The sequence below is a fragment of the Bufo bufo genome, chromosome 6, assembly GCF_905171765.1.
Source record: "Bufo bufo chromosome 6, aBufBuf1.1, whole genome shotgun sequence".
Taxonomy (NCBI): Eukaryota; Metazoa; Chordata; class Amphibia; order Anura; family Bufonidae; genus Bufo; species Bufo bufo.
The window spans coordinates 38,860,684-38,888,668 of record NC_053394.1 but is presented as its reverse complement, the minus strand read 5'-3'; the positions used below and the strand labels follow the sequence as shown (position 1 = coordinate 38,888,668).

Genomic DNA, 27,985 nt, shown 5'->3' with positions numbered 1-27,985 from the left:
TCTATGGGGGGGCGATCTCATGGCGCTCTATGGGGGGGCGATCTCATGGCGCTCTATGGGGGGGCGATCTCATGGCGCTCTATGGGGGGGCGATCTCATGGCGCTCTATGGGGGGGCGATCTCATGGCGCTCTATGGGGGGGCGATCTCATGGCGCTCTATGGGGGGGCGATCTCATGGCGCTCTATGGGGGGGCGATCTCATGGCGCTCTATGGGGGGGCGATCTCATGGTGCTCTATGGGGGGGCGATCTCATGGCGCTCTATGGGGGGGCGATCTCATGGCGCTCTATGGGGGGGCGATCTCATGGCGCTCTATGGGGGGGCGATCTCATGGCGCTCTATGGGGGGGCGATCTCATGGCGCTCTATGGGGGGCGATCTCATGGCGCTCTATGGGGGGGCGATCTCATGGCGCTCTATGGGGGGGCGATCTCATGGCGCTCTATGGGGGGGCGATCTCATGGCGCTCTATGGGGGGGCGATCTCATGGCGCTCTATGGGGGGGCGATCTCATGGCGCTCTATGGGGGGGCGATCTCATGGCGCTCTATGGGGGGGCGATCTCATGGCGCTCTATGGGGGGGCGATCTCATGGCACTCTATGGGGGGCGATCTCATGGCGCTCTATGGGGGGGCGATCTCATGGCGCTCTATGGGGGGGCGATCTCATGGCGCTCTATGGGGGGGCGATCTCATGGCGCTCTATGGGGGGGCGATCTCATGGCGCTCTATGGGGGGGCGATCTCATGGCGCTCTATGGGGGGGCGATCTCATGGCGCTCTATGGGGGGGCGATCTCATGGCGCTCTATGGGGGGGCGATCTCATGGCGCTCTATGGGGGGGCGATCTCATGGCGCTCTATGGGGGGGCGATCTCATGGCGCTCTATGGGGGGGCGATCTCATGGCGCTCTATGGGGGGGCGATCTCATGGCGCTCTATGGGGGGGCGATCTCATGGCGCTCTATGGGGGGGCGATCTCATGGCGCTCTATGGGGGGGCGATCTCATGGCGCTCTATGGGGGGGCGATCTCATGGCGCTCTATGGGGGGGGGGTGATCTCATGGCGCTCTATGGGGGGGCGATCTCATGGCGCTCTATGGGGGGGGCGATCTCATGGCGCTCTATGGGGGGGGCGATCTCATGGCGCTCTATGGGGGGGCGATCTCATGGCGCTCTATGGGGGGGCGATCTCATGGCGCTCTATGGGGGGGCGATCTCATGGCGCTCTATGGATGGGTGATCTCATGGCGCTCTATGGGGGGGGGTGATCTCATGGCGCTCTATGGGGGGGGTGATCTCATGGCGCTCTATGGGGGGGGGTGATCTCATGGCGCTCTATTGGGGGGGTGATCTCATGGCGCTCTATTGGGGGGGTGATCTCATGGCGCTCTATTGGGGGGGTGATCTCATGGCGCTCGCACTGTATGGGGATGCTCTCATGGCACTGTATGGGGGTGATCTTAAAGCTCTTGGCATGGGGTGACCTTATGGTGTCGTTGTATTGGGGGTGCTCTCATGGCGCTGTGCGACAACCTCTAGAAGACAGTATTTGATACTTTGCCAATCCTTTAGTACAATGACCTCACACATTGTCTGTAAGATACACAATGCATTATATATAAGCCCCTGTTCACACTTGAGCTTCAGGATTCAGTCAGGATTTCAGATATAACACAGATTCCTCAGAACGTGGACCCCGCAGTCCTGCCCTATGGATGCAGTCTGCAGGCATCTGATACAATGTATCCCCGGCTGCACGTGCTGATAAAGGGACTCACTGGGAACTGCCCCGCTGGCACTGACTGGGGGAGTAATGTGCCACACTCATGGGGGGCGCCCTTATTCTGGACGGCAGCGCACACATGTCAACACAAGCCTGCCGCCGTTACCTGCTCCGCGCCCTCCTCACAGGGGGGCTTCATGTCGCCTCCGCTCCCCGTGAGGTCAGTGTCCCCCTCCATCCCGTCCGCAGCCGCCCGTCACCATCCAAGACCCGTCCTCCGCCGCACACGGGCTGTCACCAGAAACTTCCAGACCACCGGGTACCAATAACCGGAAGTAGCCCAGACCTAACCCCGCCCACCACACGCATCGAAGATCAGGACTGGAAGACCAGACAGTCCTCCCGATACCATAGAGAGCAGAGGGACGGTGTTCTGCCAGATCTCTATACCCCCACAGGAATCAGCTGGAGGAAGGTGTGCGCAAGCGACAACTTCCGGTAGTGACGTGGAGGTGTGTCTCTCACCTCGGCTTCTCATTGGCTCTGCCGGGGGTTTGTCGGCGCAGGCGCGGAGGATTCACCCATAGCGTGAACGCGCCGAGGGTAGCAGAAAATTCCGGACCACTGCGCATGCGCGAAGAAGACCGACAGAAGGTAGCAGAAAATTCCGGCTTCGCGCCTGCGCAGTAGGCCGGAATTTTCTGCTACCTTCGGCTCCTACCTGCGCAGTAGGCCGGAATTTTCTGCTACCTTCGGCTCCTACTGCGCCTGCGCCGAGCGTCTTGGACGGGTTGGCGCAGGCGCAGTAGCGCCGAGTCAGTTAACAGTAAAGTTTAACAAAATGCAAATATCTAGACCTGTTCAGCACCTCTGTGACGTTTACTTGACAGTATTATGTCTATATTGTGGAAGATAGTTTTAAGGAAATGAAATAAAGATTTAAAATGTTATATTAGTCAGCACTTCAATCTAGACGTAATGTGGTCTGAGTGACCAATTAATAAAAATACTGTGAACGCGCCGAAGGTAGCATAAAACTCTGGCGCACTGCGCATGCGCGAAGCCGGAATTTTCTGCTACGCATGCGCAGTGGTATGAACGCGCCGAAGGTAGCAGAAAATTCTGGCCCACTGCGCATGCGCAAAGAAGATGACCGAAGGTAGCAGAAAATTCCGGCTTCGCGCATGCGCAGTGCGCCGGAGTTTTATGCTACCTTCGGCGCGTTCACAGTATTTTTATTAATTGGTCACTCAGACCACATTACGTCTAGATTGAAGTGCTGACTAATATAACATTTTAAATCTTTATTTCATTTCCTTAAAACTATCTTCCACAATATAGACATAATACTGTCAAGTAAACGTCACAGAGGTGCTGAAGAGGTCTAGATATTTGCATTTTGTTAAACTTTACTGTTAACTGACTCGGCGCTACTGCGCCTGCGCCAAACCGTCTTTTTTCGCGCATGCTCAGTGGTCCGGAATGTTCTGCTACCTTCGGCTCGCTATACAAGACGCTCGGCGCAGGCGCAGCCGAAGGTAGCAGAAAATTCCGGCCTACTGCGCAGGCGCGAAGCCGGAATTTTCTGCTACCTTCTGTCGGTCTTCTTCGCGCATGAGCAGTGGGCCGGAATTTTCTGTTACCTTCGACCGTGTCGTTCGAGCATGCGCAGTGGTCCGGAATTTTCTGCTACCCTCGGCGCGTTCACGCTATGGGTGAATCCTCAGCGCCTGCACCGACAAACCCCCGGCAGAGCCAATGAGAAGCCGAGGTGAGAGACACACCTCCCACGTCACTACCGGAAGTGACGTGGGTAGCAAAATATTCCGGGTAGCATAAAATTCCGGAACACCGGCTTACCAAAGGAGTACTTCGTGCACTGCGCGTGCGCACTTAGGGGTATAGAGATTTTGCGGCGCAAAATGTTGCATTACATCTCCCTACCCCTGAGTGCGCAGGCGACTGGTGACCTCGGTATCCAGCACTCAGCTCTGCGGTAAGGATGAACTGCAACTGATGATTTGTGGGGTAGGGAGATCTGATGCAATATTTTGCGCTGCAAAATCTCTATACCCGGAAGGCTCAGAAGAAGGTGTGTCGCCGAGCTCGCCACCTCAGTGGCTGAAAAGAAGGTGTGTTAGCGCCTGCGCAGAACTAACTATGGTACCAACATTTCACGGCAAGTGAATGTGAATAAATCAACTATTAGAACCAAAAAGTTGCTACTACCCATACCAAGCCACTTTGAAAAGTGTAGACACTCTATTGCCCAGCTGAAATTTCAGGTTATAGAGCAGGTGATCAGACCACGGAGGGGGGGGGGGGGGGGGTGACATCAATAAGATGTTGCTACGGAGGGAAGCCTTCTGGATCCATACATTGGACACATTGCACCCCAGAGGCCTTAATAGGGAATATGAGGTCATGTATCTGTTGTTTATTTATCAGATATTGAAAATCTGAACATTATACAAGAGAATTATCTACAAATGTAAGATGAAATATCCATCTAGATGCTTTTTGGCTTGTTTATTATTAAATTGATTACACCTGTATCTTTGTAGCCATTCCCCTTATGGGATGGACTTTAGCCCCTGTGGGAGGTTACTGTAGAGTATATATCGTTTTTTAAGATTGTATTTGGATATACCTGTTCATGAAGGCACATCGCCGAAACGCGTCGGTCCGCGCCGAGTATTTTCATTTTTAGAATAAAAGATATCTGACTGCTGGGATCCTTTGGAGAGAGAGAGAGACACAGAGAGAGAGAGAGAGAGAGAGAGAGACACAGAGACAGAGAGAGAGACAGAGAGAGAGAGAGAGAGAGAGAGAGAGACACAGAGAGAGAGAGAGAGAGAGAGACAGAGAGAGAGAGAGACACAGAGACAGAGAGAGAGACAGAGAGAGAGACAGAGACAGAGAGAGACACAGAGAGAGAGAGACAGAGAGAGAGAGAGACACAGAGACAGAGAGAGAGAGACAGACAGAGAGAGAGACACACAGAGAGAGAGAGAGACACAGAGAGAGACAGAGAGAGAGAGAGAGAACAGCCAGAAACGGAGAGAGAGAGAGGACAACCAGAAATAAAGCCATGAAATGTGTGGTCCTAATGTTTTGCTCCCCCTGATGTCCTCCTCTATCCACCCATTTTCCACCTCTGATCCCCCTTTACAAACCTTCTGTTTCTTTCCTCCTTACGCCCCCCCTCCCCCCTCTCACACTCTGTAGAAGATTTGTACCTTTTAGATAATAAAACAGTTACTCAAGAAAAGATTTTTTTTTAGTTTTTATAATTTTTTTGGTAACAATCCAGCAAGATCTTATAGCACAAGCTAAAGGTGATTTGATGGTGATCCTCTTTATCCTGAATGTCTCGATGTCTTTTCAGGGTGCACCACATTGACCAGTGATGAAAATCACATCCAGGGTTGAGGGGTTCTCTCTGTGCCTCTGCAGGATTGCTTTTTTTTTTTTTTTTTGGGGGGGGGGGGGGGGGGGGGGTAAGGGATATTTTTTTTATTTTTTTTTGGGGGGGGGGGGGTAAGGGATAGTTTTTTTTTCTGCAGAGATGGTTTGCTGCAGATGAGGGGTAGTTGGTGATACCCCTTGGGAGTCTGTTGTTGTTGACTCCAGATGGCTGATTTGTTCTATGGCGGCAGGTAGTGTTTTGGTGGGAAGCTGGTTCTTGGTCCTGATGTTTTTTTCGACCAGTCTACGCTCAGGGCATGACGCCAAAGGAACCCGACCAATACGGTGACAATAAGACAGCAGACAGCAGCGTAGATGGCATAGCTGACATGGCTCTGGAGGAAGGCGAGGATGATGTCTTTAGTGGAGGGACCATGTTCGATCCTCTCCTCCTCTTCCTCCTGGGTAGGTAGTTTTTGTGCCAGAGCTCGATTGAATTCAGCTTCTATTTCCTCCATTGCCTTGGATTTAGTCTGCGTCACTGAAAAACAGAAGAGAATACAATAAATAAGGCGATGAGGAGAACGTTGTCTTCTGCAGTGCTGAATGAAAGACTGAGAAGTTATCAGAAATAGTTCTTTACTGTAAGAGCAGAGGCAGGAGGGGCTTCTTATCGTATATATATATATTTATCCAAATGGTCTAGAAAAGAGAACATTCGAGAGAGAAAACTAAGTCTTACCATCGAGATAAAAGAATCTTCGGAGTATGATGTCATCATCCTCATCAATTATCTCACAGGCATAAGTTCCTTTATGGCTGACTCTGGTTGGCTTGATGTGTACATCCAGGTCATTCCCAATGTAGAAGTCTTTGAAGTTACTCAAATCCGTTTTTTTGATCTGAAAGTGAAAACATTGATGACATCGTATGAGACATGTGTCCTATGTGGAGTATAAATAGCAGTATGAATTTGCACTGTAATAGAATGGCATATGCGACTTACGTTTTTGGCGTACTTCCAAACAACCTTCGGATGATCAGGAAGGATAAAGGACGCCGTGCACCAGATTCGGGTCTCTTCCAGCTCTTCCACCTTGATGTCCTTAACTGAAATGGGAAACCACGGTCAATGACATGCAGCAATGAGCTAACAGGTTCATAAGAGGTTCCCAAACTAATGGTAGAAATTATCTTACGGGGACAGGTCACCGGGATATTGCAGTCCTCCTCAGCACATCGGCTGCATGAAAAGGTTCGGGCAGCTTTTTGAAGCCCTAGGGAAAGAAATCGAGAGAGGGGTCTAATGTCTGAGGTAAATGATGACCCCACCATGTATGTAATGGAGGCCACTCCTCAAATTGTCTAATCTAATGACATTACTCACCGCATGGAGGTCTGCAATCCAACGGTGGATGACCTAATGGAAGAAATCAAATATGGTTAAGGATGGATGATGATATACAGTATTTTTCGCCCCATAAGACGCACTTTCCCCCCCCCCCCAAAAAATGGGGGGGAAATGCCCCTGCGTCTTATGGGGCGAATACTGACAGTTTAACATCGCTGGATGCGATGTACGAGCGGGGGCCGGGGGAGGGACTGGGAGGAGGAGCTGGGGGCCGGGAATAGCGGCGGGGTGGTGCAGTCAGTGTACTATAGCCCCGCCCCTCCGGTATAGTAATATAAAATGTCTTATTCAATTAAAATTTATTACATATGCCCCCTCACTCCTAAATTCCTAATAGTACCTTACATCCTATTCCTAATAGGCTCTGTACAATGCCGGCAGGCAGGCCGGGCGGGCGGCAGCATAACTTCCTGATGTCACGTGCCTGTGCCGCCTACTTTATGAATGAAGCAGGCGGCGCAGGCAAGTGACGTCAGTGAGTGACGCGCCGGCCGCTCGGCCTGCCTGCATTGTACAGAACCTATTAGGAATGGGATGTAAGGTACTATTAGGAATTTAGGAGTGAGGGGGCATATGTAATAAATTTTAATTGAATAAGACATTTTATATTTGTATACTGGGGGGGCGGCGGGGGGCTGATTCGTGGATGGCACAGTTAAGGGGTGGGGGGGTCTGTGGATGGCACATATATAACAGTGCCATCAACAGATCCCCCCTGTAACAGTGCCAGCCACAGATCCCCCCTGTAACAGTGCCAGCCACAGATCCCCCCCTGTAACAGTGCCAGCCACAGATCCCCCCCCCCTGTAACAGTGCCAGCCACAGATCCCCCCCCTGTAACAGTGCCAGCCACAGATCCCCCCTGTAACAGTGCCAGCCACAGATCCCCCCTGTAACAGTGCCCTTCATCCACAGATCCCCCCTTTAACAGTGCCCTTCATCCACAGATCCCCCCTGTAACAGTGTCCGTCATCCACAGATCCCCCCTGTAACAGTGTCCGTCATCCACAGATCCCCTCTGTAACAGTGTCCGTCATCCACAGATCCCCCCATAACAGTGTCCGTCATCCACAGATCCCCCCTGTAATAGTGTCCATCATCCACAGATCCCCCCATAACAGTGTCCGTCATCCACAGATCCCCCCCATAACAGTGTCCTTCACAGATCCCCAGTAATAGTGCCATCCACAGACCACCATTAGTTCCAAACCCACCAAAAGCACACCTTTTGGTTAAAAATATATTTTTTCTTATTTTCCTCCCCAAAAACCTAGGTGCGTCTTAACGGCCGATGCGTCTTATAGGGCGAAAAATACGGTATATAGAATATGTCTCCTGGCTCTTTATGAGGATCTTTAGTCACTTACTTGCGACACGATCTTTCACGCCTTTGACAAATTCAGCCATCTTTTTGTCAAACTGTTCTACCCAAGCTGGTGGAAAAAAAAAATTGGGAAAACTTATATTTACTATTTATGACTCAAAAGAAATTGGGGAAATTCTTGATTTCAGGAACTTACATAGTTTTTCAATTTTCTTGACCTCTTTTTCAAAGGTCTTGAGATACTTTCTGATGTTCTGTATCTGGTTGAAGGCTGTAAGGAGAAGACACATGAGATTTAGGACATTGCCCCATCTCCATCATAGAGCGCTGTAGGCAATCTGGATAGATAGAATGTAGAAGAGATTTCCTGCTCGGACAACTGTTAACTACCTCCGGACCGCCTAAGGCGGCAGCTGCAGGCAGAGTCACGCAAATACGCGTCATCTCGCGAGACGCGAGATTTCCTGTGAACGCGCGCGCACACAGGCGCGGGCGTTCACAGGATCGGAAGGTGAGCGAGTGGATCTACAGCCTGCCAGCGGCGATCGTTCGCTGGCAGGCTGTAGATGCGATTTTTTTAACCCCTAACAGGTATATTAGACGCTGTTTTGATAACAGCGTCTAATATACCTGCTACCTGGTCCTCTGGTGGTCCCTTTTGCTTGGATCGACCACCAGAGGACACAGGTAGCTCAGTAATAAGTAGCACCAAACACCACTACACTACACCCCCCCCCTGTCACTTATTAACCCCTGATCACCCCATATAGACTCACTGATCACCCCTCTGTCATTGATCACCCCCCTGTCAGGCTCCATTCAGACGTCCGTATGTTTTTTACGGATACATGGATCGGATCCGCAAAACACATACGGACGTCTGAATGGAGCCTTACAGGGGGTTGATCACCCCATATAGACTCCCTGATCACCCCCTGTCATTGATCACCCCCTTGTAAGGCTGGCTCCATTCAGATGTCCGTATGTGTTTTGCGGATCCACGGATCGGATCCGCAAAACACATACGGACGTCTGAATGGAGCCTTACAGGGGGGTGATCAATGACAGGGGGGTGATCACCCCATATAGACTCCCTGATCACCCCCCTGTCATTGATCACCCCCCTGTAAGGCTCCATTCAGACGTCCATATGTTTTTTACGTATCCACGGATACATGGATCGGATCCGCAAAACACATACGGACATCTGAATGGAGCCTTACAGGGGGGTGATCAATGACAGGGGGGTGATCACCCCATATAGACTCCCTGATCACCCCCCTGTCATTGATCACCCCCTTGTAAGGCTGGCTCCATTCAGAGGTCCGTATGTGTTTTGCGGATCCACGGATCGGATCCGCAAAACACATACGGACGTCTGAATGGAGCCTTACAGGGGGGTGATCAATGACAGGGGGGTGATCAGGGAGTCTATATGGGGTGATCACCCCCCTGTCATTGATCACCCCCCTGTAAGGCTCCATTCAGATGTCCGTATGTGTTTTGCGGATCCGATCCATGTATCCGTGGATCCGTAAAAAACATATGGACGTCTGAATGGAGCCTTTCAGGGGGGTGATCAATGACAGGGGGGTGATCAATGACAGGGGGTGATCACCCCATATACACTCCCTGATCACCCCCGTCATTGATCACCCCCCTGTAAGGCTCCATTCAGACATTTTTTTGGCCCAAGTTAGCGGAAATTGTTTTTTTCTTACAAAGTCTCATATTCCACTAACTTGTGTCAAAAAATAAAATCTCACATGAACTCACCATACCCCTCACGGAATCCAAATGCGTAAACATTTTTAGACATTTATATTCCAGACTTCTTCTCACGCTTTAGGGCCCCTAAAATGCCAGGGCAGTATAAATACCCCACATGTGACCCCATTTCGGAAATAAGACACCCCAAGGTATTCCGTCAGGGGCATTTTGAGTCCATGAAAGATTGAAATTTTTGTCCCAAGTTAGCGGAAAGGGAGACTTTGTGAGAAAAAACAAAAAAAAAAATCTATTTCCGCAAACTTGGGCCAAAAAAAAATTTCTATGAACTCGCCATGCCCCTCATTGAATACCTTGGGGTGTCTTCTTTCCAAAATGGGGTCACATGTGGGGTATTTATACTGCCCTGGCATTTTAGGGGCCCTAAAGCGTGAGAAGAAGTCTGAGATTCAAATGTCTAAAAATGCCCTCCTAAAAGGAATTTGGGCCCCTTTGCGCATCTAGGCTGCAAAAAAGTGTCACACATGTGGTATCTCCGTACTCAGGAGAAGTTGGGCAATGTGTTTTGGGGTGTTATTTTACATATGACCATGCTGGGTGAGATAAATATCTTGGTCAAATGCCAACTTTGTATAAAAAAATTGGAAAAGTTGTTGTCTTTTGCCGAGATATTTCTCTCACCCAGCATGGGTATATGTAAAATGACACCGCAAAACACATTGCCCAACTTCTCCTGAGTACGGCGATACCACATGTGTGACACTTTTTTGCAGCCTAGGTGGGCAAAGGGGCCCACATTCCAAAGAGCACCTTTAGGATTTCACAGGTCATTTTTTACACATTTTGATTTCAAACTACTTACCACACATTAGGGCCCCTAAATTGCCAGGGCAGTATAACTACCCCACAAGTGACCCCATTTTGGAAAGAAGGCACCCCAAGGTATTTCGTGATGGGCCTAGTGAGTTCATGGAAGTTTTTATTTTTTGTCACAAGTTAGTGGAATATGAGACTTTGTAAGGAAAAAAAAAAAAAAATCATCATTTCCGCTAACTTGTGACAAAAAATAAAAAAAAGTTCTATGAACTCACTATGCCCATCAGCGAATACCTTAGGGTGTCTACTTTCCGAAATGGGGTCATTTGTGGGGTTTTTCTACTGTCTGGGCATTGTAGAACCTCAGGAAACATGACAGGTGCTCAGAAAGTCAGAGCTGCTTCAAAAAGCGGAAATTCACATTTTTGTACCATAGTTTGTAAACATTATTGGTATATTGATATCTGTGGATTACAAAGTGCATGGGGATGTTTATTCCATATATGTATTCACATTTATCCTGTGGGGGTCACAGGTTGGTGTTTAGCGTCCAAATTGTCCTTAGGTTAACATAGACACGAGTATTTCAATTTCATTTGTGCACCATGGCGTATCCTATTCACAAAGTCACACTTGCAAAGTAGTTGTGTCAAAAAAGGGGGGGATTCAGAGAGCTACCACTGTCTAGCCATACCCCATATCCCCTGACGAAGCCACAGCCTGTGGCGAAACATGTCGGGAGGGGTGGAATAGTGCGATTCAATTTTAGACAGTTACGGAGCAAGTGAGGAATGTCTTGTGGATGATTTAGGAGTAGCGTAGGGACCCTGAACTGAACATAGTGAGGGATAAAATACAGAGTGGTGTTCAACTGACTCGCAGCGTTCCGATAATAGTATAGAGCCGATACAGAGTTGTCATAGACAGAGCCGCATACAAAAGGGGAGTGGATATAGAGCGATCATACTAGCAAAGAGTGTCTAATTGCGGATTGCCACAATAGTGTCAGCCCTAAGGGGCGGCAACACTGTCAACCAAACTGTTGCCCTTAGTGTGTGGGCTAGACAGTGGTAGCTCTCTGCATCCCCCCCCCCCTTTTTTGACACAACTACTTTGCAAGTGTGACTTTGTGAATAGGATACGCCATGGTGCACAAATGAAATTGAAATACTCGTGTCTATGTTAACCTAAGGACAATTTGGACGCTAAACACCAACCTGTGACCCCCACAGGATAAATGTGAATACATATATGGAATAAACATCCCCATGCACTTTGTAATCCACAGATATCAATATACCAAAATGGCTGCAGCCAGCAACCAGCAGTAACAATAATTACCTCACATTCCATTGGTAACTGAAAGTTTTAATTGTGTTCTTTTTTTTTTCCATTCACTTCTTATATGTTTTTTTGTAGCTAAATAATAAAGATAAGATTTTAACTATTAGTTAGGGACCCCTACAGGGATTTATGGTCCTACAGACCATTAGAATATAATTAAACAAATAGCCCGAGGGTCTCTAAAAGGGACCTTGTTGATAGTTTGTAAACGCTATAACTTTTACCCAAACCATTTTTTTTTTTACCCAAACATTTTTTTTTTTATCAAAGGCATGTAGAACAATAAATTTTGAGAAAAATGTATATATGGATGTCGTTTTTTTAAAAAAAAAAAATTTACAACTGAAAGTGAAAAATGTCATTTTTTTGCAAAAAAAAAAAAAAACTGTAAATTTCGATTAATAACAAAAAAAGGAAAAATGTCAGCAGCAATGAAATACCACCAAATGAAATCTCTATTAGGGAGAAGAAAAGGAGGTAAAATTAATTTGGGTGGTAAGTTGCATGACCGAGCAATAAACCGCTAAAGTTGTGGAGTGCCGATTTGTAAAAAGTGGCCTGGTCTTTCAGGGTGTTTAAGCACTAGGGGCTGAAGTGGTTAATGAGCTACAAGTAAAGCTTTAGTCGGCAGAGAAACACATGTACTATATAGAAGATGAAGCCGTTACCTATCGAGATGTTATTCAGGGGGTCAAAGCCCCAGTGTAGCCTCTGGAGACATTCTTCGGCCCCCATTTTGTCCAGCGAGACCGCATGGTAACAAATGCTGGCTCTGTCCGCTGGGGTGGTGAAGCATTTCAGGCAAGATGTCGCTACCTGAGCTCCACATAGAAATACTATTATCTGCAGCAGCAGATAATAGGACGCAAAGAATCGCATGACGTATCGTCACTATATCCCTTCAGCCTGCGAACCTGAGAAAACGGAGAGAAGTGAGTATAAGTGGGGCCATTTATCAAACTGGTGTCAAGTAGAACTGGCTTAGTTACCCATAGCAACCAATCAGATTCCACCTTTCAGCTTCTTTGGAAAATTGAAGGAGGAAAGGAGGAATCTGATTGGTTGCTATGGGTAACTAAGCCAGTTCTACTTGACACCAGTTTGATAAATGACCCCCTAAGGCTCCCACAACAGCTTGTACTAGAAAGATAATGAGGGATGGGTTTTGCACCATAAATATAATGGGAGAGATTTATCAAACTGGTGTAAAGAAGAGATGGCTTAGTTACCAATAGCAACCAATCAGATTCCACCTGTGAAAAATGAAAGGAATCTGATTGGTTGCTATGGACATTTAACCACTTCCCGCAACACTAACGCCAATAGGGCGTCATCTCGCGTGAGCGTGTCAAAAAATAAAATCTCACATGAACTCACCATACCCCTCACGGAATCCAAATGCGTAAATTTTTTTAGACATTTAGATTCCAGACTTCTTCTCACGCTTTAGGGCCCCTAAAATGCCAGGGCAGTATAAATACCCCACATGTGACCCCATTTCGGAAAGAAGACACCCCAAGGTATTCGCTGAGGGGCATATTGAGTCCATGAAAGATTGAAATTTGTGAGGAAAAAAAATAAAAAAAAATAAATTTCCGCTAACTTGTGGCAAAAAAAAAAAAATTCTATGAACTCGCCATGCCCCTCATTGAATACCTTGGGGTGTCTTCTTTCCAAAATGGGGTCACATGTGGGGTATTTATACTGCCCTGGCATTTTAGGGGCCCTAAAGCGTGAGAAGAAGTCTGGGATCCAAATGTCTAAAAATGCCCTCCTAAAAGGAATGTGGGCCCCTTTGCGCATCTAGGCTGCAAAAAAGTGTCACACATCTGGTATCGCCGTACTCAGGAGAAGTTGGGGAATGTGTTTTGGGGTGTCATTTTACATATACCCATGCTGGGTGAGATAAATATCTTGGTCAAATGCCAACTTTGTATAAAAAAAATTGGAAAAGTTGTCTTTTGCCGAGATATTTATCTCACCCAGCATGGGTATATGTAAAATGACACCCCAAAACACATTCCCCAACTTCTCCTGAGTACGGCAATACCACATGTGTGACACTATTTTGCAGCCTAGGTGGGCAAAGGGGCCCACATTCCAAAGAGCACCTTTCGGATTTCACCGGCCATTTTTTACAGATTTTGATTTCAAACTACTTCTCACGCATTCGGGCCCCTAGAATGCCAGGGCAGTATAACTACCCCACAAGTGACCCCATTTTGGAAAGAAGACACCCCAAGGTATTTCGTGATGGGCATAGTGAGTTCATGGAAGTTTTTATTTTTTGTCACAAGTTAGTGGAATATGAGACTTTGTAAGAAAAATAAAAAAATAAAAAAAATCATCATTTTCCGCTAACTTGTGACAAAAAATAAAAAGTTCTATGAACTCACTATGCCCATCAGCGAATACCTTAGGGTGTGTACTTTCCGAAATGGGGTCATTTGTGGGGTGTTTGTACTGTCTGGCCATTGTAGAACCTCAGGAAACATGACAGGTGCTCAGAAAGTCAGAGCTGCTTCAAAAAGCGGAAATTCACATTTTTGTACCATAGTTTGTAAACGCTATAACTTTTACCCAAACATTTTTTTTTTATCAAAGACATGTAGAACAATAAATTTAGAGAAAAATTTATATATGGATTTCGTTTTTTTTGCAAAATTTTACAACTGAAAGTGAAAAATGTCATTTTTTTGCAAAAAAATCGTTAAATTTCGATTAATAACAAAAAAAGTAAAAATGTCAGCAGCAATGAAATACCACCAAATGAAAGCTCTATTAGTGAGAAGAAAAGGAGGTAAAATTCATTTGGGTGGTAAGTTGCATGACCGAGCAATAAACCGCTAAAGTGAAGTGCCGATTTGTAAAAAAGGGCCTGGTCACTAGGGGGGTATAAACCTGTGGTCCTTAAGTGGTTAAGCCAGTTCTACTTTACACCAGTTTGATAAATCTCCCCCAATGGGTCTAGCTGAATTATTTATTATTGTAGAACTACAAGACACAGCATGCCCTGAAGTCTAGAGGCTTTGTTGTAGAGATGGAGATTTGAGATGTGTATTGGGTCCGGAATCTCCAAAGCCTGAAGAAAGGAGGGTATGGATTTGGGAAGGGGGCACTAATTTCTCAGCTACAGGTACGGACATGGTAATGATGGAGTACTCACGTGTCACATCCAACTGACGAGTGACTGCTCTGTGCCCAGCGCCTCCTTATATACCCCGATGACATCACAATAGAGATTGCTGCTGGGTGACATCACAATGCACAAGCATGGTGCTGGGTGACATGCAGAGCGGCCATCTTTCCCTACAAAAATACCATCCATCAAATAATAGTTGTTTTAGGATTCGTACAAAATAGTGACATAAATGAACTTAAAGCCTGAGGCGCCTTCACTGCGACTGAGAATCAGTTCATTCATCTGAATGAGGCTTGGAGAAATCCATGTGCTTCGAGCCAAAACAACCCTATTCACAAAAATGCGATTCGTTACCGCGAAGCGTTAGGAAATTCGGATTTGATGTGAATCAAATTTTTCATGTAATTCGGATCGAATTCCTCATTGTCAACTTTAAGTCACGCATCTCTACACAGGACATTTTAAAGCTAACATTTCGTTTTTTAAATTCCCTTTAAGGCCTCATGCACACGACTGTATTTTTTTGCGGTCCGCAAAACGGGGTTCCGTTGTTCCGTTATCCGTTTTTGTTTACGTGTGTGTCTTCCTTGATTTTTGGAGGATCACCAGACATGAAGGAAAGTGAAAAAAAATCTAAGTCAAGTTTGCCATGCAAATGATAGGGAAAAAACGGACGCGGATGACAATCTTGTGTGCCTCCGTGTTTTTTCACGGACCCATTGACTGCTTCTTCCATTAGAGTGGGTCTTGTGAATGCAAGGTTTGGAGTCCAACATTTTTTGAGACCTTTCTCTGATCCACGTCCGCTTGTGGGACCGTGCGGAAAAATCAACGCGGCCTCCCTACCCACCCAGGGCTCCAGATGGCGACCAAAATGGTCGCCAATGCGACTTATAATTGCAAAATGGCAACAAGACTTTGTTGTCTTGTCGCCATTTGCGCCTAGACCCTCCACTGCTCTGCCTCTTTGAACAGGGGGCCTCACAGCATGGAACCCCGAAACATGAAAACCAGTGCAAGCGGGAGAAACCGGGCCCAGACCAGCCGCGGCCTCCCCTCAACCAGACTATTCGCTTCGGACTGATATTCTTCCTGTAATCGCTGGTACTCCCGGCATCACAGCGCCAGCGGCGGGAAATACTGAGGGATACCTGTAAGCTCCTGCCTGCTGGGGGCGCTGTGGTCGGGATGGTTATGCTGCCTGCCAGTAAAGTGAATGGCCAGGAGGTGATAACGGAGGATGGCCCCGGTGTGTGCCAGGTCTGCGGTGTCCGCTCTTCTCTCCCTCCTCAGCGCCGTCTTCCTGGTGACCGCTGAAGTCCGGGCTGCCGCGCTCACATCGGGACAGGAGGAGAGCGACAGCTCCAGGTGGCGGCGTGTGAGGCGCTCACTGCGGCAGGTAGGAGAGGACGGTTAGCAGTTGCCCTTGGCAACCAATCGGACCCGTTCATGTTCTCTGAGCTGCAGGCTGACTAGTTGCTATGGGCAACTGCTACACAGAGGATATGACGCCCCAAAATGTTCTTGTCTGGTAGAATAATTGGGGGGGACTGTTTAGGCTGGACACCTGCAGTTTTTGGTGCCCCTCAGCAAGGATACAGCCTTATGAAGGTTTTATTTTTTTTTTTTATTTTTTTTTTCATTTATCAAACTGGTATAAAGTAGAACTGGCTGAGTTGCCCATAGCAACCAATCAGATTCCACCTTTCATTTTTGACAGCTCCTTTGGAAAATGAGAGGAGGAATCTGATTGGTTGCTATGGGCAACTCAGCCAGTTCTACTTTACACCAGTTTGATGAACCCCCTTAGCTCTTAGTAAATCCTTTACAGTGATTCTGGTGTCAGGGTGTGTTCACACGTGGCGGATTTATTGGAGACATTTCTGTGACTGTCCCATTCAACTGAAGGCAGTAAACTATGCACCTGCTGCAGGAACAACCCCATTCAGATGATTGGAAGTGCGTTTCGGTCACAGAAATTTCTAGAACAAATCTGCTGCGTGTGAATACACCTTTAGGCTGGGTTCAGACCTGAGCGTCTTTGATATGCGCGTTTTTTGCAATAGTAAACGCGCGTTTGACGCGCGTTTGTGTGATTGACTGCAATGTCCTATGGCCACAAACGCGCGTCAAAACGCCCCAAAGAAGCTCAAGTACTTGTTTGAGCGTAGGGCGTTTTACAGCGCGTTTTTCAGCTCTGTAAAACGCTCAAGTGAGAACCAGGGCCATAGGGAAGCATTGGTTTTCATGTGTTGAGCGTTTTACAGCGCGTTTGAACGCGCTGTAAAACGCTCAAGTGTGAACCCAGCCTTAGGCAACATTCAGACGAACGTATTTTGTTTTTGTGTCCGTATGTCCGTTACGTAGCCCTGCAAAAAAGATAGAAATTGTCCGTTTTGCGGACAAGGATAGACATTGTTGCAATAGATCCGCAAAAAATAGGATTTTGCGGACGCCAGTGCTGCAGATGGCGACCAAAATGCAATTGAATAGAATTGCAGAATGGCAACAAGACTTTGTTGTCTTGTCGCCATTTGCGCCTGGACCCTCTGCTCTGCTCTGGCTTTCTTCCAGCAGACACACGCTGCAGACGTCTGCTGGGTGAAGATCCGCCCCTCACACTGTGGCCAGCGATTGTCTTGATGCCACTGCAGCCAAACGTTTTCATGGAGAAACCCAAGACAAGCAGCGGAGGTCGGGAAGCGAATGAGCCAGGACCCAGCACCTAGGGATTACCAAAGCGGCTAGTCCGACAGGTCATGGAAATGAGTGCACAACCCCTTTAGCTGCGTGGGCTGTAGCTTAGAAAACCCCATGCTCCTAAGCATCCCAGCTATATTATACGTATTTTAAGTTTGGCGACTAAAAATTTTATTTGGCTCCTAAATTTTTCAGGTTAGGAGCCAATGGCTCCTTGATATTTTTTTTAGTCTGGAGCCCTGCCACCCCCTCCAGGTACCTATCCCCAGGGGTGAGACCCGTGCCCTTACCAGTGGAAACCTGTTGCTGGTCAGATATAAGGACAAGAGGGATGTCCTTGTACTGCAAACTAAGGCAGGTCGGTCAGGATAGACAGGTAAAGCTCTTCCTGAATACTGCTCCAAAGCTGAAAATTGTGTACTAGAGGGGGGCAGTCACTAAATAAAACTTCACTTTTAATAAATATAAGGGTAAAAAATGCCCCTACAGACAAACAAACAAGTAAGTAATGGTGGTATAGAGGCTCATTTGGTCATGGAGATAAGATCATGAAAGACTTCAATAGTAACATAGTACATAAGGTCGAAAAAAGACATCTGTCCATCCAGTTCGGCCGGTTATCCTGCAAGTTGATCCAGAGGAAGGCAAAAAAAAAGGACAAAATGAACCGCATTACGGATCCTCGGAATGGCGTACGTTTCTATTTAGTCATTTTATATGCAGTGTGTAGGAGATACGATCGTTTAATTCTCCATCGTCACAGTATTTAGTTACCTCATCAGTATTACAGTCACTCACATTGGTTGAATTGGCACATGGATACACATGTGAGCAGTAACGCCACGTCAAGGCTCCAACCCTTGTTACTGACCAGTCACACACACCATACTTTTCATTCATACGTATTTGGTATTCCAGATGTTTTGGACTACACTTCCCATAATGCTTTGCCAGCATGATGGGAGATGTAATTCACAGCATGTGGACGGCCTATGGTTGCCGACCTCTGACCTCGCGGTGATCACAGTACACAATGCTGAAGTAGCGGTGCAAACAGGAGCAGCTTGTCACCTGTCAGAGGGCGCGGGCCTCAAACATGGGCTTCTTCATTCCTCTTCAGGTACTTCGTGTTCCATAGGAGAACATGCTGGTCAGAGTTGGGACACACAAAAAACAAACAAAAATAAAATGGTTAGAGTAAATGGCAGAACAGACGCAGTGCAGCAGACGGACGGTCCACATATATACAGCAGACAGACACACAGACGGAGATTACTGAATCAAGTGAGCGACGGATTTGGTGGCAGATGTGGGGCAGTCCCTCTTGCTGGGGGGCAGCTTCTCATCCTTCTCCGAGTGACGAGATGGCTGCAGTTTCATAGGAAAAAGCATGCCATGGCAGAGGAGATCTAGGGGGAAAATTTTTGGTTGAAAATAGGGTTGTACACATCTAACACACAGGCCACACGTACTGCACAGCCCCCCCACATGTAACGCACAGCCCCCCCACATGTAATACAATGCCCCTCATCTAACGCACAGCCCCCACATATAATACACTGCCCCCCACATGTAACGCACAGCCCCCCATGTAATACACTACTCCCCATGTAATACACTGCCCCCAATGTAATACACTGCCCCCAAACATCTAACGCACAGGCCACCACAATATACTTCACAGACCACCCCAATATATAGCCCAGAAACCTCCCAATATACTGCGTAGACCCACCAAAATATACTGTGGAGACACCCCCAATATACTGCGCAGACAAAACCCCATATACTACGCAGACACCCCCCAATATATACTGCGCAGACAGCACCCCATATACTGCGTAGACCCACCCAAAATATAATGTGCAGACAGCCCCCCATATACTGTGCAGACAGCACCCCATATACTGCACAGACACCCCCAATATACTGTGCAGACAGCACCCCATATACTCCGCAGACAGCCCCCAATATACTGCGCATACAGCACCCCATATACACTGCGCATACAGCACCCCATATACACTGCGCATACAGCACCCCATATACACTGCGCATACAGCACCCCATATACACTGCGCATACAGCACCCCATATACTGCGCAGACACCAATATACTGCGCAGAGCCCCCCAATATAATGCGCAGACACCAATATACTGCGCATACAGCACCCCATATACTGCACAGACACCCCCAATATACTGCGCATACAGCACCCAATATACTGCGCAGACAGCACCCCATATACTGCGCAGACAGCACCCCATATACTGCGCAGACAGCACCCCATATACTGCGCAGACAGCCCCCCAATATACTGCGCAGAAACCACCAACATACTGCGCAGACAGCCCCCCAATATACTGCGCAGACAGCCCCCCAATATACTGCGCAGACAGCCCCCCAATATACTGCGCAGACAGCCCCCCAATATACTGCGCAGACAGCCACCCAATATACTGCGCAGACAGCCACCCAATATACTGCGCAGACAGCCCCCCAATATAATGCGCAAACAGCCCCCCAATATACTGCGCAGACAGCCCCCCAATATACTGCGCAGACAGCCCGCCAATATACTGCGCAAACAGCCCCCCAATATACTGCGCAGACAGCCCCCCAATATACTGCGCAGAGAGCACCCCATATACTGCGCAGACAGCCCCCCAATATACTGCGCAGACAGCCCCCCAATATACTGCGCAGACAGCCCCCCAATATACTGCGCAGACAGCCACCCAATATACTGCGCAGACAGCCCCCCAATATACTGCGCAGACAGCCCCCCAATATACTGCGCATACAGCACCCCATATACACTGCGCATACAGCACCCCATATACACTGCGCATACAGCACCCCATATACACTGCGCATACAGCACCCCATATACACTGCGCATACAGCACCCCATATACACTGCGCATACAGCACCCCATATACACTGCGCATACAGCACCCCATATACTGCGCAGACACCAATATACTGCGCAGAGCCCCCCAATATAATGCGCAGACACCAATATACTGCGCATACAGCACCCCATATACTGCACAGACACCCCCAATATACTGCGCATACAGCACCCAATATACTGCGCAGACAGCACCCCATATACTGCGCAGACAGCACCCCATATACTGCGCAGACAGCACCCCATATACTGCGCAGACAGCCCCCCAATATACTGCGCAGAAACCACCAACATACTGCGCAGACAGCCCCCCAATATACTGCGCAGACAGCCCCCAATATACTGCGCAGACAGCCCCCCAATATACTGCGCAGACAGCCCCCCAATATACTGCGCAGACAGCCCCCCAATATACTGCGCAGACAGCCACCCAATATACTGCGCAGACAGCCACCCAATATACTGCGCAGACAGCCCCCCAATATAATGCGCAAACAGCCCCCCAATATACTGCGCAGACAGCCCCCCAATATACTGCGCAGACAGCCCGCCAATATACTGCGCAGACAGCCCCCCAATATACTGCGCAGACAGCCCAATATACTGCGCAGAGAGCACCCCATATACTGCGCAGACAGCCCCCCGATATACTGCGCAGACAGCCCCCCAATATACTGCGCAGACAGCCCCCCAATATACTGCGCAGACAGCCCCCCAATATACTGCGCAGACAGCCCCCCAATATACTGCGCAGACAGCCACCCAATATACTGCGCAGACAGCCCCCCAATATACTGCGCAGACGGCCCCCCAATATACTGCGCATACAGCACCCCATATACACTGCGCATACAGCACCCCATATACACTGCGCATACAGCACCCCATATACACTGCGCATACAGCACCCCATATACACTGCGCATACAGCACCCCATATACACTGCGCATACAGCACCCCATATACTGCGCAGACACCAATATACTGCGCAGAGCCCCCCAATATAATGCGCAGACACCAATATACTGCGCATACAGCACCCCATATACTGCACAGACACCCCCAATATACTGCGCATACAGCACCCAATATACTGCGCAGACAGCACCCCATATACTGCGCAGACAGCACCCCATATACTGCGCAGACAGCACCCCATATACTGCGCAGACAGCCCCCCAATATACTGCGCAGACAGCCCCCCAATATACTGCGCAGAAACCACCAACATACTGCGCAGACACCACCAATATACTGCACAGACAGCCCCCCAATATACTGCGCAGACAGCCCCCCAATATACTGCGCAGACAGCCCCCCAATATACTGCGCAGACAGCCACCCAATATACTGCGCAGACAGCCACCCAATATACTGCGCAGACAGCCCCCCAATATAATGCGCAGACAGCCCCCCCATATACTGCGCAGACAGCCCCCCAATATACTGCGCAGACAGCCCCCCAATATACTGCGCAGAGAGCACCCCAATATACTGCACAGACCCCCCCCCCAATATAATGTGCGCAGGCACCCGCATATACTGCACACGTGTCTGAGTGTTGGGAGCAGGGAGAGACTGACCTGAGCGCCGCGGTAGTGAGATTTTATAGAACATTTTCGTTATGATAGATCTCCCTGTCCGCCGCGCGTGCGCACTGGCCCATAATTTTTGCCTACCCCAACTCTGCTGAGGCTCCCGGCGCATGCGCGATGGGCCATAAATCTAACCTGCACTGGCCGTGGAATTTTGGTACCCAACTCGCGCGTGCGCACTGGCCCATAATTTTTGCCTACCCTCTCTGCTAAGGCTCCCTGCGCATGCGCGTGGGCCATAAATCTACCTACCGCCCCCCCGTCGGCGCGTTCACATTCACTTGCCGTGAAATGTTGGTACCATAGTTAGTTCTGAGCCTTCCGATGCCTCTACGACACTACCGGAAGTGACGAGCGTACCAACTTTTTACAGGTACCAACTTTTAACGGAACAACGGAACACCGTTACCACAGAGAGCAGGGGATACGCAAGAGCACAACTTTGTTGGTAGATTAGTGTTGTTCGCTTGCAGGCTACGACAAAATGGCGCCTGATCTGGAGACTTCTTATAAACTAAGAAGTATCCTCGTTTGCCGGAAGTATAGTTTTAATGTTGCTATGGTACCGTAGAAACTTCAGACGCTCCCTGGAGACTAGACAGCTGTGAGGACACACGGGGCTAATCTGCAGGGAGACGGCCATGCCCATGAGTGTATGAGCAGGGATTAACTCATACATCTGGTCAGCAGAGGGGAGGAGGACAATGCCTAAAGGACGGCTGTGCAATCCTCCAACTGAAAAGGAGGGGATCTGGGTAAGAACAGGCAACTGAAATCCTCTGTGCTGCTGTTTGTCTAGATATGTGTGTATATGGGAAAGCTGACCCAGATGTTTTAATGTTGCAGAACTTGCCAGATCAGGAAAGGAGGGCTGGAGGGGTGCTGATATTGGTGTCACCCAGCTTTTCCGGGTGGAGAGGTGCTGATATTGGTGTCACCCAGCTTTTCCGGGTGGAGGGGTGCTGATATTGGTGTCACCCAGCTTTTCCGGGTGGAGGATGGTGATATTAGTGTCACCCAGCTTTTCCAGGTGGAGGGGTGCTGATATTGGTGTCACCCAGCTTTTCCGGGTGGAGGGGTGCTGATATTGGTGTCACCCAGCTTTTCCGGATGGAGAGGTGCTGATATTGGTGTCACCCAGCTTTTCCGGGTGGAGAGGTGCTGATATTGGTGTCACCCAGCTTTTCCGGGTGGAGGGGTGCTGATATTGGTGTCACCCAGCTTTTCCGGGTGGAGGGGTGCTGATATTGGTGTCACCCAGCTTTTCCGGGTGGAGGGGTGCTGATATTGGTGTCACCCAGCTTTTCCGGGTGGAGGGGTGCTGATATTGGTGTCACCCAGCTTTTCCGGGTGGAGGGGTGCTGATATTGGTGTCACCCAGCTTTTCCGGGTGGAGGGGTGCTGATATTGGTGTCACCCAGCTTTTCCGGGTGGAGGGGTGCTGATATTGGTGTCACCCAGCTTTTCCGGGTGGAGAGGTGCTGATATTAGTGTCACCCAGCTTTTCCGGGTGGAGAGGTGCTGATATTGGTGTCACCCAGCTTTTCCGGGTGGAGGGGTGCTGATATTGGTGTCACCCAGCTTTTCCGGGTGGAGGATGGTGATATTGGTGTCACCCAGCTTTTCCAGGTGGAGGGGTGCTGTCTACGTCTGTGTACTGGTTTCCATCAGTGCTGGATCCACTGATATTAGTGACTTATAATGGGGTACACTGGGTTCTGTCATTTTGATGGGAAGAACACCACTGCTTGCGGTCAGTGAAAGGAGCCTATGACACAGATGTGAACACAGTCTTATATTTTCTGTAGATCAGTCAGAGTCTATAAACCGCACTCCTGTATGTTGTATTTCTGTAGTTCCCCCACATTGATGTCAATAATAAACTGCCGATGAGCAGCACCGAGGAGACGCTTCACCGGGCGAGAACAGCTCCATGGAGAGAGGCCAGACTGCCCCATCTGTGCAGCACCCGTGACAGGGTAATCTATCTATATCTATATCTAATATCTATCCTGTGTCTATCTATATCTATCTGATGTCACTATAAAGATGATTTTTCTTTCCTAATCTTTTGACGTTTGTTCTCATTTTTAATTAATAATTGCTCAGTCGTGTTTTTAATCTACACATAAAGTGGAGTAACTTTGTTAATACATAATGTTAATGTTACTTATTTTGTACCAAATATTATTTTCAGAGTTTCATTCACAAGTCTGAAAGCTCCAGAGCTGAAATCTCAGCTGAGTTACCAGTCGCCCCTCCAGGTTAGGGTACTTTCACACTAGCGTTTTTCTTTTCAGTCATATCCCCATGCATTCTGAATGGAGAGTAATCCGTTCAGGATGCATCAGGACGTCTTCAGTTCAGTTGTTTGGACTGTACAGGCAAAAGAGAAAACCGCAGCATGCTACGGTTTTATCTCCGGCGAAAAAAACTGAAGACTTGCCTGAATGCCGGCATTTTTTCCCATAGGAATGTATTAGTGCCGGATTCGTCCAAAAGCGCAGACTGAAAAAAAGGTGAAAAAAGTAAATGCCGGATCCATTTTGCCGGATGACACCGGAAAGACGGATCCGACTTTTCAATGCATTTTTAAGACTGATCATGATCCTGATCAGTCTTACTAATGCCATCAGTATGCATACGTTCTGCCTGCCAGATCTCTCTGCCACAAGTGTGAAAGTAGCCTTACATGATGACACAGATTTGTGAGCCTAGAGCCCGCGCAGAGGAGGGGCATAGAGTCCCTTAGGTTCACTATTTTTGCCCGATCCTGCACCCCCACGGTTAGGGAGCAGACCTTAGCTACGTTCTATGTATTCTCATCTTCAGTGTCCGGGGATGGAGTGAGCACTTTACTAAATGGATTTCATTACAGAATGAACTGCAGAATGGCTTCCCTTTCTCTGCACATGACAACAGGAACCTGACCCAGGGGGCCGGAGAATACCTGGATTCTGTAAGTATATACAGCGTGCCTCCTGCTGCTGAGCTGCAGTTCCCCATCCATGCTCCAGGGCGGCACTAGATGTTCTGAGGCCGTCCATTTATCCAATTCACTTTGAAGAGAGTCACGACACCGAGTCTTCGCCTCTTTTTGGCTTCCAAAACTCTATAACAAAAAATAATGTACATGGAAACCCAGCCTCAAAGACCCCACCAGGCAGGGCCATTAACGAAGACTACATTCACACAGCACTGGAAAAAGGCCACGCCGTGGCACAGTCCTTTTTAGAACAATTGCAGTCTATGGGGCTATTCACATGGCTGATATTTTTTTAATAGCCAGCCGGACCCCATTGAAATCATTTGGTCACCCATTTGCGGAAGGCACACGGGCGGCTTCAGTTTCTTGCGGATCCATGGTTTGCGGACCGCAAAAAGACGGAACGGTCGTGTGCATGGTTTATGGTCTGTGAATAACGGACATCAAAAACCAGAACATCTTCTATGTTGTCTGTTTTCACTGACCAACATCTCCCGTACAATTGAAGGGGACTGTTCTCAATGTCCGTTTCTCAGAAAGGCATCACTGAAAAAACGTCCTTTAAAAACAGATCAACTGTCCGTTATCAACGGACGTCAAAAACAGTCCCCTTCTATAGAGGCTGTTGGTAAGTGAAAACGGACAATATAGAAAATGTATATATTTTATTTTTTTACGTCCGTTATTCACAGGCTGTCGAAAAAACTGCCGTGTGAATAACCCCATAGACTACCATTGTTCATAAAATGGACGTGTGACGGCTGTTAAAAAATAGATAAATAAAAAAATCTGTCACATGCCCATTTTTCGTGTGAATGGGTTTCAGCATTTTTATTGTTTTCATCCGCGACTTCTGTGTCTTCAAGGCTCAGGTAAGCGATTAATACTGCACAGAACATTTTAATTTCATCAGTACAAATTCCTACTTACATGTTTCTAAGGGCTCATGCACATGATCGTTGTTGTTTTGCAGTCCATTGTTCACGGATCCTTTGTTCCGTATCTGCGGGGTTTTTTTTCCCCTCCGTTCCGTTATTCCACAAAACATATCCGTATAAGATCTGTTTTTTGAGGATCAGAAACGGAGACAGTAACTTATCAATCACCAAACACATGAGCAACATGGGCTGGGCATAGCATTTCTACAGTATGGATCCGCAAAATACAGATGTGTTCCGTGTGCGTTCTGTATTTTTTGCAGACCCATTGACTTGAATGGGGCCTTAGACCGTGACTTGCAGACAATAATAGGAGATGCACTATTTTTTTGCGGAACAAAATACCTTCCGTTGTTTTTGCGGACCCATTGAAGTGAATGGTTCCGCATACGGTCTGCAAAAAAATAGAACGGAAGTGGAAAGAAAATGCGTTTGTGTGCATGAGCCCTAAGAAAGATGCAAAGTGTTTAACTTGTCTGTAGAAATAACTTGGTGGCTTGTAAAGTCCTGTGATTACAGCAGCCTCAGCACTGATTCAAGCAGGCAGTCTCTACCATGAGGGTTGTATCAACCAATGACTGGGGGGGAGAGAGATTCTTTATTTCGTTACACTGGACAGAGACGTTAATATTTATGCCGGTAAACACTTCTGTCTTCAATACTTCAGGGTCTTGGACGAAAAAAAACTCCAGTTGAAAGACGACAGCACAGTTCTCGAAACTTTAACCTTTCATGCCACGACCAACCGCCTCGAGTGACAAGTTACTGGGACGGTTTTACAAATCATCAAACTTCTTACAGAGGAGGGCAAGACACAGAGAGGCCGTTCTGTAGAAGATATCCCAAACACCACCATGAGAGGTCCGCTTACATGAGGGACGTCCCCGAGAACCGTTTTATGTGGTTTGCAGATTACTGCAGTGTTTAGTGATGAGGCCTAAAAGGAGATCAAGGATGTGATATACAATACAACCGCTATAGGATATAGATATCATTACTGGGAAATAAACTATATAAGCGTCATGCTTTCCTGCTCTTTACTTTCCTCAGTGACCTGGACTCTTAAGAACCAGAGAGCATAACCAGAGACCACCCATAACCTTTCACTTCCCAGTAAACGGCCCACAACAATCAGCTGGTCACGGTGGTAGATTCATTGGGGACAGTGGTGTTCCAGTTGAGACCTCTTTCATTCCCATTCTTCATACAGCAGCACCGGCGGGTAGTTACTATAGGGCTCTCACAGCTTGGGGCACATATGGCAGCAATATTAGTGACCACCCCGTCATATTTAGGCACATCCTGTACATCTTCTGCATCACTAATAATTTACTTTTAAAGAGTGGTTTCACACTTTTTTTTCCCCCCATATGTGCATTTTTTTTTTTTTTTGCAGATGTTACATTTTAGCCAAATAGGAAATTCTAAAATGTCGTACAAACGCAGGCCCAGATTTACTCACGTGTCTGGGCCTAGAACCTGACGTGGCGCGACTATTATTTCTAAAAGTTTTCTGACTTACCAGAAAAGGGGCGAGGTCTAAGATGCAACATTTTGCTCCAAAACTGCACATTTCTGGCATAAAGTTCTATCTCGAGGTAAGCCAACCAATAGTCAGTATAGACGCAGGTATCGGAAGTGTCCAGGACTCCAGCTGTTCTGAAACTACAATGCTTCATTCACTTCTATGGGAGTTACAAGAACTCAGCAAGTGTGCATGCTGGGACTTGTAGTTTTACAGAAGCTGGAGTTCCCTGGTACTGAGTTAAAGGGAACCTGTGATATTAAAGGGGATTGTCTCACTTCACTAAGTGGCATTTATCATGTAGAGAAAGTTAATACAAGGCACTTACTAATGTATTGTGATTCTCCATATTGCCTCCTTTTCTGTCTGGATTCACTTTTTCATAGCATTATACACTGCTCGTGTCCAAGGGTTATGGCCGCCGCTG

General features: G+C 47.8%; 3 protein-coding genes across 4 annotated transcripts in view; 1 reads left to right on the top strand and 2 right to left on the bottom strand.

Annotated features, from left to right (window-relative positions):
- The window catches only part of EDRF1 (erythroid differentiation regulatory factor 1), a 103,550-nt gene extending 101,491 nt beyond the window's left edge, over positions 1 to 2,059 (bottom strand). For both annotated transcript variants that reach the window (XM_040435203.1, XM_040435204.1), the window contains exon 1: positions 1,890 to 2,059. In XM_040435203.1, coding sequence (XP_040291137.1) covers positions 1,890 to 1,961 — 72 coding nt within the window. In that variant the 5' untranslated portion in view covers positions 1,962 to 2,059. The remainder of the gene's footprint in view (positions 1 to 1,889) is intronic.
- Positions 2,060 to 5,262: 3,203 nt separating this feature from the next.
- On the bottom strand, positions 5,263 to 22,177 carry LOC121004598 (sperm acrosome membrane-associated protein 6-like). The gene is made up of 11 exons (XM_040436823.1): positions 22,098 to 22,177; positions 18,668 to 19,005; positions 14,921 to 15,063; positions 12,423 to 12,668; positions 8,063 to 8,137; positions 7,910 to 7,975; positions 6,519 to 6,551; positions 6,331 to 6,408; positions 6,138 to 6,241; positions 5,874 to 6,033; positions 5,263 to 5,672 (listed from the first exon to the last, which is right to left on the bottom strand). Exons 4-11 carry the CDS (start codon positions 12,631 to 12,633, stop codon positions 5,371 to 5,373), a joined length of 1,029 nt encoding a protein of 342 aa, XP_040292757.1. The 5' UTR covers positions 12,634 to 12,668; positions 14,921 to 15,063; positions 18,668 to 19,005; positions 22,098 to 22,177; the 3' UTR covers positions 5,263 to 5,370.
- Positions 22,178 to 22,673: 496 nt separating this feature from the next.
- On the top strand, positions 22,674 to 27,047 carry TEX36 (testis expressed 36). Its single transcript, XM_040436634.1, has 4 exons — positions 22,674 to 22,864; positions 23,966 to 24,088; positions 24,988 to 25,068; positions 26,701 to 27,047. Exons 1-4 carry the CDS (start codon positions 22,814 to 22,816, stop codon positions 26,959 to 26,961), a joined length of 516 nt encoding a protein of 171 aa, XP_040292568.1. The 5' UTR covers positions 22,674 to 22,813; the 3' UTR covers positions 26,962 to 27,047.
- The last annotated feature ends 938 nt before the right edge of the window (positions 27,048 to 27,985 follow it).